The 12,952-nt window shown below is 41.9% G+C and overlaps 1 protein-coding gene across 4 annotated transcripts in view; it reads right to left on the reverse strand.

The window, feature by feature from the left end:
- KHDRBS2 (KH RNA binding domain containing, signal transduction associated 2) overlaps positions 1 to 12,952 on the reverse strand; it is a 620,233-nt gene that overhangs the window by 196,444 nt on the left and 410,837 nt on the right. The window contains exon 7 of one of the 4 annotated variants that reach the window (XM_063916742.1): positions 9,813 to 9,913. The exons of the other annotated variants lie outside the window; for them this stretch is intronic. Coding sequence (XP_063772812.1) covers positions 9,813 to 9,913 — 101 coding nt within the window. The remainder of the gene's footprint in view (positions 1 to 9,812; positions 9,914 to 12,952) is intronic. 4 annotated transcript variants of the gene reach the window in all.

The following is a 12,952-nucleotide window of genomic DNA, read 5'->3' on the forward strand; positions in this document are numbered from 1 at the left end:
CATGCACACCCACCCGGACGGAGACGCTCTCCAGTAAAATGAGTGGGGCGCATCTCCGTCCGGGTCTGCGGCCCTTGCAGACAGATGCTCACAGCATCCAGGTGCACCCAGGCGGGTGCGCCTAGTCACAGACGGAGCCACGGCTAGCGTGACTCCATCTGTATTAAGGAGAGAACATTTACAAAATAAAGGAAAAGAACCATGTACAACAAATGCGCATGTAAATAATCCCAAAATGAGGAACATTAATAAATCAAAATTAAGTTTAACTAATTGGAGTCAATCATTTGAGTCCCTAACATGAAATTATTGAGAAGAACCTCTCTCTAATGCTGGGTACACAGTGCACACTAGAAGATATATCTCCTAGTGATGAGCGGGTTCAGACAGGGTGCCCCTGGAATTATACGGCAGTGCCTCTGGACTTATACAGCAGATAAGCAGCACCCCTGGACTTATACAGCATAGGCCACACCCCTGCAGAAATACACAGCACAGCAGACAGGCAGCAGCATCCCTGTCTCTACTGCAAATATACACCTGGCGCCGTCATTAATCAAAGTAGGAGCAGCTGATTTCGAGGCTTTGATCCTAGATACCTCAAACAACATGAACAATACAAAAATAATGAGTCAGCACTTCTCACTTTGTTCTCAATTTTATCCAATAAATATTAAAACATATAAACATAATAATACTAATAATAATAATAATAATAATAATAATAATAATAATACAGATACCGGCCAGTATCTCACAATTAATTACATAAAATTGATACACTCACAGTATTAATTAACCATGACAATTGAGCCTATGAAGCTTGACAACCAATATTAACACCCAGGTCTCCACATAATTAATTCTCCTTTGATCATGTGTCTCCAAAAAGGTTGTTATATTAGATCTCAGTCCCAATGGGTCTTCCCCATTAGAATAGCATTAAATCATGGGTTAATCAAGTAAGTTAGTTCAGCATGAAGCTCACTCCAGATTATTGGCACTTTTTGTTGTTAGAAAGCAGTTATTAATCACTTATATGCACACATGCAATGCAGCATATAATACAGTCCAGCAAACACTTAGGGTATACCATGCACTGCACCCAAAACAGTAGTACCTCTCCATGTTGCTGTGATGATATATCAAATTGAAAGCAATGACACTAAATATACGAATGATTGTAAAAACTACAAACTGTGAGGCTACAATGCTCTAAGATGTTATAAGCAATCAAACTGTATATATACTGTATGTAAAACAATGCATAGGATGGAATGGATAATAAATCATAAAGCAATGAGTTCCTAAAGATCTAAGCAGAGTAAAGCAAAATATAAACAAGAACACTTAGGTGCAGGAGACGCCTGGATTCCAGGCCAGGGAAGACAGAACAAGACAAGGCAGGAACAAATGGAGCTGTCTGATACTACTTCCAGGCAAGGTCTCCCATATAGAATCAGGAACTCAGGTAAAAAGGGAAATATGCTCCCAATTTTGGCAGGACTGAACACACCGGATTCTAACTGGACCGGGAATCCAAAGCAATGCAATGGCACCTACTGTACCAGTTCAAGATTTAACACCATAGGACAGGGACCAGGCACTAGTACATACAGGAACAAGAACCTATCACCAGCTCCAGGTGAAAGGCAGACTGGGTAATAAAGGAAGCATGCCCCAATCAGGATGGCTGGAAACCAGACACAAAGTAATGGCCTACATGAGACAGGCTGCAGTTACACAGACTCAAAACATCCTCATCCTGACAGAAATAATTCCACACCGAAGAGGTGGATTTTTTTGGTATTTTGCCCAGGCATGACAGTGGGCTTTTTCACCGCATGGCCAACAACTGTCTCCACTTGTGCCTTATTCAAACAAACCACATCACCATCAGACTCCTCATGATCAATTTCCTCCTTAACACCAGCTACACCAATATCCTCCTCATCGTGGTGTACTTCTACAGTGACATCCTCAATCTCAATATCAGCAACTGGTGGTGCTCCTCCCAGCACTTGCAGAGGGTGTGCAAATGGTAGGAGCCTCCTCTTCCCATACAGTCTTGGGAAGGTCAGGCCTAGACATCACAACTGCGGACACACTTGGACTCTCCTTGGGGATTCGTGATATCTCTGAACGCATAGTTGTTTCATGTGCTTTAACCAGCTTAATTTTTTAAATTTTTCGAGAGGGAGGAGGGCTACCATCTTCATGAGAAGCTGAACCACCAGTCATGAACATAGGCCAAGGCATTAGCTTTTCCTTGCCACTTCGTGTTGTGAATAGCATATTGCCAATTTTTAGTTTTTTTATCAGATAATTTTTTTTTGGCTATTAATTTTTGCTTCTTGGATTCTACATGCCCCTCTATGACACTGTTTATCGTTGATGTAATTGCATCGTCAATGTCATGACTGGTGGCAGCAGCAGCTTCAGCACTAGTACTAGGAACTGGAAGTGGTTCCTGATCTTTCACTATTTTTTCCTCCAAATTCTTGTTCTCCATTTCACAGGATTGGGCCCCTTTATTATTACAGCAAACAGAATAGTGCCCCTTTTTATTTACAACACCCCTGTATTTTTACAGCACACAGGACAGGGCCAGCACCCCTGTATTTTTAAAGCATACCGGACAGGGCCAGTGTTCCTTTCTTTTAACAGCACCTCTGTATTTTTACAACATCCCTGTATTTCTACAGCATACAGGACAGGGCCACAGCACCCCTGTATTTTTACAGCATACAGGACAGGGCCAGTGTTCCTTTATTTTAACAGCACCCCTGTATTTTCACAGCACCGCTGTATTTTTAAAGCATACAGGACAGGTCCACAGCACCCCTGTATTTTCACAGCACCCCTGTTTTTTTACAGCATAAAGGACAGGGCCACAGCACCCTGTATTTTTACATCACACAGTACAGAACAGTGCCCCTGTACAGCACAGGACTGCAGCATCCCTAACAGCACAAGACACCAGCACAGGACAGCAGCAACCCTAACAGCACAGTACACCACTCCAGAACAGCATCACCCCTAACAGCACAGTACACCAGCACAGGACACTGCCCCAGAAGAGCACAGGACAGCTGCACCCCTGTCCACCACCACCACCCACAGACAGACAGAGGTCTGTCTCCCTCACTCTACAAGTCCGGAGTGAAAATGGCAGGCAACATGTGGCTCCTTATATAGAATCCAAAACCCACAAGAATCCGAGTCTGGCGGTAAATCCCGAGTCGGTCTCGGTTCCTGGCTCAGATTGTGAAGTTCAGAGGGGGTTCGGACCTCAACCCGCTCATCTCATATATATTTATACAAGGGGGTACCCAAAAGATACAGGAATCATGTTCTACAGGGCAGGTCACTAGTAGTACAGGATTCTGCCACTAGGTGGATGTTTATGGAACACTTCTGAGCAAGTATCCTCATTTACTTTGCAAGGGAAGGTAGCATACGAATGCAGTGATTTTCTTTCCCAAAGATTTATTCACTTTTTTGCCTATTTGTAGTGATGTCAAATGTGAAAACAATGCTCATTTGTCTCTTTGATGTGAGAGGGATTGTGCACTCAGAATTTCTACCCCAGGGTCAAACTGTCCACCATAGCTTTTTATTTGGAAATTTTGAAAAGGCTGTGTCACGATTTGAGGAAAAAAGTCCAGTTCTGTGGTGAACAGGTGACTGGTTCTTTCATCATGACAACGCACATGCCAACACAGAGTGTTAAGCAATTATTAACCAAAAATGACATGACAAATTTGTCTCACCCACCATGTTCACCCGATCTCGCTCCATGTAACTATTTTTTTCCTTGGATGAAAATGTTAAGCTGACATTGAGGAGGTGAAACATAAAACGACAAAAGTACTAAAGGAACCTCATGATATAGAGATGTGTGCTGGGTCATTATTGCCTTATTTGAATTTAGATTTGGTTCTAATTCATTGGCCTGCTTTGGATTTTCCAAATCGCAGTGGATTTGGATTTATTTTTTTAATACAGGTTGAGTATCCCTTATCCAAAATGTTTGGGACCAGAGGAATTTTGGATATCGGATTTTTCCGTATTTTGGAATAATTGCATACCATAATGAGATATCATGGTGATGGGACCTAAATCTAAGCACAGAATGCATTTATGTTACATATACACCTTATACACACAGCCTGAAGGTAATTTTAGCCAATATTTTTTATAACTTTGTGCATTAAACAAAGTGTCTCTACATTCACACAATTCATTTATGTTTCACATACACCTTATACACACAGCCTGAAGGTCATTTAATAGAATATTTTTAATAACTTTGAGTATTAAACAAAGTTTGTGTACATTGAGCCATCAAAAAACAAAGGTTTCACTATCTCAGTCTCACTCAAAAAAGTCTGTATTTCGGAATATTCCGTAATTCGGAATATTTGGATATGGGATACTCAACCTGTATTTACAAAAAAGCTAAAGTCACTTAATTTGGGCCTTTTTTGTACCAAGAGTGTTATTAACCTCAATAACATTCATTTCCAGTCATTTGCAGAAAATGTTGACCATCTTACAGCTCACAATGTTGTGTTCATCCACTTTAGGCCAAAGTCTGCAGCGAGCTGGCTGGTTTACTTAGTGACAGAGCAGCTGCACAAATATGCAGCAGTTTATAACATATCTATGAAACACACAACAGTGGACAAACAACAGTGGGAGAAATGAATGGTGGTGCAAGATGGAATTGTCCTTGGGCCCTTCCCACCCACCCTTATGTTTGATATTAAAAAGGTAATGCACACTTTAACAAACCAAGCCCTGCAGCTTCCGTGGCTGAAGAGCTTGGTTTGTTTGGGCCCCCACAAAACAAGCTACCAATCGGCTTAAGGCAACAGCTCTACAGTGGCTAGATGTCAGTGTGTACATCCTCTTCAAACAATATTAATTCATCCCCGCTGGAATCCACCATTACAGAACTCTCTGTACTTTGACATAATTGCCAGTAAAGGTCATCCTCTTTGATGAACATTATCTTTTCCACATTTTCAGGAAGTAGCCTTCTACACCAATCACTGACAAGGTTCCAGTCTGTGCTGAAAACTCTCTCCGAGTACACACTGGGGGGTGGGCAGCTTAAGTGATGCAAATCAGGTTTGCACAAGGTCCTCCAAATTGCCTTTTCTTCCTTCAGGTACTCAAAGGGACTCTGACATGCCTATTTTTATGGTGCCATGAAAATAATCCTCCACCATTCTTTGGATGCTGACCATATCAGATGGATTTATTGTAGAGGTGTCACAAATGCTGGGCAGTTCAGTTGGACCAGACCAGATGTCAAAATGTTGTGTTGATTTATCTGCATCACCACTAGGTGATGGAAAAAGGTAAGTTTGGGAAAGGTACGTTTTTTCCTGGCTGCTGCCGAAGAAACTGAAGGAGGTGTTGTAGTGCAACGTGTCACTTGAGCTGCCAACTTGCTCACCAGGAGCTCTTTACATATCTTAAGATCTGGGTCAGTTGGAAAGAAAGATACAGCATATCACTTAAACCTACAGTAGGATCAAGTACAGTTGCCAAAATGTAGTGATCCAATTTCAAGATATTGGTAACCCTTAGATCCTGGCAAAGTGAATCAAGGACTTGATCTACAGGTCCGGCATACTTTGCATATTTGCTTAGTTTTATCTCCTCCTTCTAGTATTTGGTTCTCTAAACTGATTGTAATCCAGTTTTCAATTTACAGATCACTGTGTGAAGTCAGACTGCTTTTACAAACACGCACTGGGGTACTACAGTGTACTGGAGTGCAGTTCGCAGTACAATTTAAATACACTTTTTAAATTTATTTTTTAAACTAGCAGCTTGGCCCACACTGTGCGGAGTCAGACCACTTTTACACACCTGCGCTGGGGTACTATGGTGTACTGGGGTGCAGTATACCATACAAATAATTTAAATAAAATGTTTCTTTTTTTTAAACTAGCAGTTTGACCCACACTGCGTGGAGTCAGACCGCTTTTACACACACACACACACACACACACACTGGGGTACTATGGTGTACTGGGGTGCAGTGTGCAGTATAAACAAATAATACAAAACTTTTTTTAACAATAATATGGAGTTACACTGTGAACGCAGAGGGTGGAGCCTGCATAGTCAGTGCAGTACCACTGTGATGGACTTAGGGGACTGGACACAGCCCACAGCCCCCCTGAGGGACAGTGACAGCATAACAACCCCCTCTCTGAACACAATGACTGACAGCCCCTTAGATAGACACACTGACTGACAGCCTTTAAGATGTACACTACACACTGTCCCGTAGATGGACACTCTGACAGCCCCTTAGCTGTAGACTACACACTGACTGACAGTCCTTTGGATGTACACAAGTGACAGCCCCTTAGATGTACACTGCACACTGACAGCCCCTTAGATGTACACAAGTGACAGCCCCTTAGATGAACACTACACACTGACTGACAGCCCCTTAGATGTAGACTACCCAGGACTGACAGCCATTTAGATGTACACAAGTGACAGCCCATTAGATGTACACTACACACTGACTGACAGCCCCTTAGATGTACACAAGCAACAGACCCTTTGATTGACACTCTGACAGCCCTGGGCCCTTAGATGGACTCTCTGACTGACAGCCCAAACACCGCAGAGCACAGTGCAGCACGGGAGCGTGCAGTGAAATGGCGCCGAATCCCGGCTGCAGCGACTTATATGTACTCCAAGTCCTGCGAAAATCCGACGTGGGACGATGACGTTCAGCCTTGCTCGGACTGGTGGGAAGTCCCCAAGCTGGGTTCGGCCGCAGCTTGGATCACCCTGTTAGAAGCAGTCCAAATTCAAGGTAATCTGGATCACTCAGCTCTAATATATATACAGTGTGCATATATATATATATATATATATAAGTCCAAGGATAAATCCGGCACTCAAATAGTCAGAGATACATTCACCTGTGTGCCCTTGCAAAAATAAACACATATGCTATGGTTCAGAACAGTCCCCATTCAGAACAAGCACGGCACTACAGGACTTTTTGATGAAATTATTTTATGTAAACAACGAATGTAAATATCTGTACATCACCATAAGCACTTAGCCATCATAACGATGCTGCATTTCGGGCCCCGCAGGGTCCCTTCTTCAGGTTGGTGCAAGTGCTGTGAAAAAAAGACAAACATATACAGATATATATATATATATCTATCAGGGACGTGCGGTGAGCTAAATGGTTCAGGAGGCACTAGCTAGCACCAGAGACAGATTTAAACACAATATATTTACCAAAGGGTACATCTGGGCATTATACACAGGTGCAGCAGTATAAACCCCTGGAAATTTTGTGAGTTTTGATCTGAGAGGTGCGTAAAAGATTGCAAGGTGAGGCTCTGCCTCACCTGCCATATACTTTTTACTGCAGAGATTTGGCTATAAACATGATTAGAATAATACAAAAAAGATATTTCAAACAAACATAACTTGTATTTTACATATACTTTATACAGTAAAAACTCTGGTGCAAACATTAGTATGACAGGAAAGGCTCTGCCTCACCCCACCGCACGTCACTGATATATATATAATACAGGGGCCCCGTAGCAACATTTTGTGCAGTAGATGTTACTTTTACGCACCGTAATAGTGCACCAGTTCATTTTCTGAACCATGGTAGAGCCCTGTGACATATTAAAGTATGCCACAATATAGGGATGCCAGTACACATTATGCAACACAGTACCCCCAATTCCCATTAAGACATACTGTACAATGTCCCTAGTACATATTATGCTACACTTAACATTATTTTATTTATTATTTATTACCCCTTTATTTATATAGCGCACATCAGTTCCTGCCCCAGTGGAGCTTACAATCTATATTCCTATATCACATGTACATGCACACACATTTACACTAGGATTAATTTTGTTGGGAGCCAATTATCCTACCAGTATGTTTTTGAAATATGGGAGGAAACCGGAGTACCCGGAGGAAACCCAGGCAAGTATGGGGGGAATATACAAACTCCACACAGTTAGGGCCCTGGTGGGAAACCATGACCTCAGTGCTGTGAGGCAGTAATGCTAACCATTACACCACCCGTACCGTCCGTAACATTATAATGCCTTTCAGTTCTTTTTATACCACATTACAAAGAGCAGTTCCAGAAGCACAACTAGATATATTGTAGGCCCAAAAGCAAAAGTTTGTATCATCCATTGGTGAAAAATGTATATAACACATGTAACTTTGACAGGAAAGTTGGCCCCCTCTAAGCTTTGAGCCCTATAACTGCTGTACTCCCTGCACCTATGGTAGCTATGCCCTTGCTTATCAGCAATAACATTGATTGAATAGCCCACTACATTATTGTATTCCTAAAGTATTAGAATTAATTTGCTTTTATCCTAACCTTCTAAGGCATTTTGTGACAATTAAAGAACCAACATATCTTTTCGAAGCAAAAAGAAAAATATGCCAGTAGCAACTTAATGATTAAATGAAAGAAATAAGAAGCCACAAAAATCTGCAGAACTTTATTGCTGTTCTTGCCATAAAACCTTCTTTGCCAGCACAATCAACTTAATGTTCTGTCGGCTAGAATATTTAACAGGGAGCTTTAATTAAAAATTGGATTAATTATTTTATATAACTTATATGTTCTCCTGACTCTGGCCATGTTAGAAAACTAAAACTGTCCACTCTGAATTTACATACAACCGCGGAAAAGAGTTTTTGGTTAGTAGCTTTCACCAATAATACTGTGCTCAGCTAGAACTCTGATAGGCTTCTGTAATAAAATCTTTACACTTTACTGCTATTACAGTAGAAAGACAATTGGATTTCTCAAGTATCACCAGATGCTCGTCAGCTGAGCCTTAGCTCTTTCTCTAAGTGCTTCTGGCATAATATCTAATCAGTTTTATTTAATCAATATGCTATCCAGCTGTTCAGATTCCACTAAATATAATTTAGGAATTTAATCAAATAATACTAGATTTATATCACTATGACTTATTTTGCACTTCACAAAAAACTCTAATTTTGTAAAATGATTTATTCTAAAACATAACATGGGTGGAAATACAAAGTCAATCTAATCTGCAAGAAATCACTTAACTGTAATAACTGTATTGAAAACATAGCATTTTAGCATAACTGAATACTTAGATTTTCTTACAACACCTTAATCTTAAAAATAAATGTTATGTTACAGCATCTATATTACCACATATGTAAACAAGTAAAAAAAACAAAAAAACAAAAACACTGCCATCTTCATTACTTTCATTCCCCATGTACAAGGAAATTGTAGATTTTCGTTCTACAGAGGAGGCACCCCTTGTATTGGAAAAAGTACCTACACTACTGCTCAACTTTAGCGGGTGGTAGTTAGAAGTGGCAACCTTTCTTTCTGAGACTGGAAGTGTGGCGCATGTTGGTAACACCACAGTCAGGCACCACACTCCTAGTATAACAAAGACATGGGTGAGAATGAAGAGAGGAAGCCAACTTCATATGTAAGCTGATGGACACTTCATGTCAGTGACACATACTCTGTGAGCCACAGGGGCAATAAAACAGTGGATGAATAACTAAATTTTCTCTAGGATTGTCCATAGTTATTCCAGAAGGGCACATCCTCAATGTAGTATAATAAAAAGAACAGATACAAAAGCAAAAAAGTGTAGTATGTTCAAAACACAAAAAGTCTAGTAGTATAGAAAGATAAGCAGAGGTGATCTACAGGAGACTTCTCCTTCACCGATAGTTGACTCAATGGGGTTTCGTACCATACTCACACCCAAATGAAGTAGGGTCCACATATAAAAGGTTTCTTTAGGGTCCACCGCGGCAGGTGTTCACTATAAACCACTCTCCTCCACAAATTTCCCAAACTGTGCTGAAGAATGTAAATAAAATAAATATATGTTGCTCACTCATATTTGTGTATTTCTACAGTACTTATCCAGGAACATTTATATCACTTAACTTATGTGTCTGAATGAAATGCATAATCAATATTAAAGGCAAAATTATGAGTGGATTTACATAATTGGAGAACTAACCGTTCAGGTTTTGGTTATATCCATGCTTGAGCACAGACTGTTAAATTCAAATAACTGAGGTAATAATTAAGTCTCATGTGCTGAAGTATGACTATCCTTAAAACCTGGACTGTTAGTGTGCATTGAGGACCGTGGTTGGGAACCCCTGATGTCTTTAGATATATTAGAATAATATTTGAAATGATACATTTTACACAGGTTATCATTCATTTTATGTACTTTGTGTTATAGAGCAGAATATAGTGTTACTAACCTAAAAGGTTTGAACAAAGATATTATTCCATTATTATTCCATTATTATTTGCTATGCAAAGAAAGACTTGTTACATAGCCCTTAACACCACTAAGCACAATAATACAGGTCTTCGCATGGCCCTGAAAGAGATTTATACTGTATAGAAGGTTTAGATTAAAATCAATCTTAATATTAAAAGCATTTTGGAATAAGAATAAGGGCAATAATGTATGTATTAAAGCTTGGAAATAGATAGAGAGAAATACAGTACCAAATAATCATCTTCTGTCAGTTTTGCAAACAGAGCTTGCAACATGGCAGTTAGGAGCTGATTATCTACACTTTATCTCTCTCCAAGCTTTGATACATATGCCCCTAAATCAGGGATAGGGAACCTTCGGCCCTCCAGCTGTTGTTGAACTACACATCCCAGCATGCCTTGCAACAGTTTTAGTATGGCCAAATAGCAAAACTGTAGCAATGCATGCTGGTATGTGTAGTTCAACAACAACTGGAGGGCCGAAGGTTCCCCATCCCTGCCCTAAATGCTAACACTCTCGTCTTGTGTTTATGACAAGATTACAAGGTTGGGTGTCAGTGTATCTGAGTGTATGCACTGGCATATTTATAATGGGTGCAGCGTGTGCAGTGCAGAAGGGCCCCGGGGGTCCAGAGGGGCCTACATCCTGCACCCATTATTTTTAATACTTACCCTCTGGAGTCCTGCGGTGCAGCAGCAGTGCTGCAGAAATCACTAGGAGAATGTTGCGGCGCCATTTTCCCAGGGTTTCGCGCATACACAGTAGAAAAATCACTAGGAAAATGGGACCCTAGTGCCCAGAGCTACTGTAAGCGCTGCCAACTACAGAGGAGGGGTCTCAGATGGAGCCTGCACATGGGCCTCCTCCTCTCTAGAAATGCCCCTGAGTGTATGTATACTGTACCTGACATAAAGCTGGCACATATACTGTTGACACAGAGATGGATGGAGCTTGTGATGCAAGTGGCTTAGCAAATGGGTGGAAATATGCATCAGCCCCCTCTTGGTCAATTTCATTTTAAACAATGTTGGGTTAAGATCGCAGGATGCCCATAGTACTGTCTATTGGGCATCACAACAGCATACATTTTCCTGCACAACTCTCTGAAATACAAGCCAAATATATCTTATTTGTGGTTGTGATGTGCCATTGCATAACACCCATTGTGGATATCATGCAGAATTGAAATATTCCACCCTACAGTCCAGACTACACATACAGTACGCCAGAGGTTAAAGTGAGCCATAATGGGGTGGAACTGCATTCCGTTGGTTCCATTTGGAGATGGAATGCAGTTCCGCCTCCTCTGGCTCACCTAACCCAGGGAGATGCCGGGCACCCGCTGAGATTGTATTGCCAGTGTGCACCCGGCTACTGCCTCTCAGCGGCAGCCAGAGGCAGGAGCTCACTGCTGAGCTCCAGCTTCCGGCTCCCGAGTCCTGCAGAGTGCATTTTGGGAGAGTCGTCATGACATCTCTCCCATAGATCTGAGGAGCAGGCACCAGGCAGAGGGCAGTGGTTCGGAAGCAGGAGTGGGGCTGGTGAGTATTGTATTTTTTAGTGTGTGTGTAAGCAGCGCTTCTAAGGAAGGGGAAACCACCTGGGGCCATATCTACTGTGGTGCAAAACTACTGGGGGCATATACACTGGGGGCAAACCAACTGGTGACATAGCTACTGAGGGCAAACCACTTGGGGGCATATCAACTGTAGTGCAAAACTACTGCGGGCATATATACTGGGGACAGACCAACTGGGGGCATATCAACTGGGGCATAACTATAGGGGGTATAACTTAAGCAGGCATATCTATTAGGGGCATAACTACATGAAGCATATCTACTGGGGGCATAAATACAGGGGGCTGAACTGCTGGGGGCATATCTACTAGGGACAAAACTACTGGGGGCATTACTACTGGGGGCAATACTACTGGGGACAATACTACTGGGGCAATACTACACAGGGGCATTGCATGGGGGTACTTAAAAAGGGGCATCACGTCTGGGGATATAAGGGGCACAATTACTAAGGGAACTGTATAAGGGGCACCAATACTATGGGCTCTACATAAGGGGTACTGCCACTGTTGGCACTACCACTACAGTGGGCCTTGCATAAGGGTCACTACTACTGAGGACATTGTATAAGGGGCACTACTTCTGTGGGCATTATGTGTATTTGGGGTGCTACTACTGTGGGCTTTGTGTACAAGGGGCACAAATGTGTGTCATACCATGAATAAGGGACAATAATATGTGGTGTAATGTGAATAAGATTGTGCTACTGTGCAGCATAATTTGAATTGGGCTACTACTCGGTGACCACGCCCCTTTTTGAGACCATGCCCCTTTTTGTGACACCTGCAATCCCTTTATTGCACAAGCATGGGGGGGGGTGAGTTCCACCACCTCTGAAAGACCACTTTAAGCACTGCAGTACACACAATTATACCCCTTTCACACAGCCCAAAATTTCCCGGGTTAAAACACATGAACACGCATCAATCCGGGAAAGTTCTCGGTGTGAAAGGGTACAGGGACAAAAACCCGGGATTTCTGTCCCCGCATTTCAACCCTGCAATCGACCAGGGTTGGT

This window comes from Pseudophryne corroboree, chromosome 4 (assembly GCF_028390025.1).
Source record: "Pseudophryne corroboree isolate aPseCor3 chromosome 4, aPseCor3.hap2, whole genome shotgun sequence".
Lineage (NCBI taxonomy): Eukaryota > Metazoa > Chordata > Amphibia > Anura > Myobatrachidae > Pseudophryne > Pseudophryne corroboree.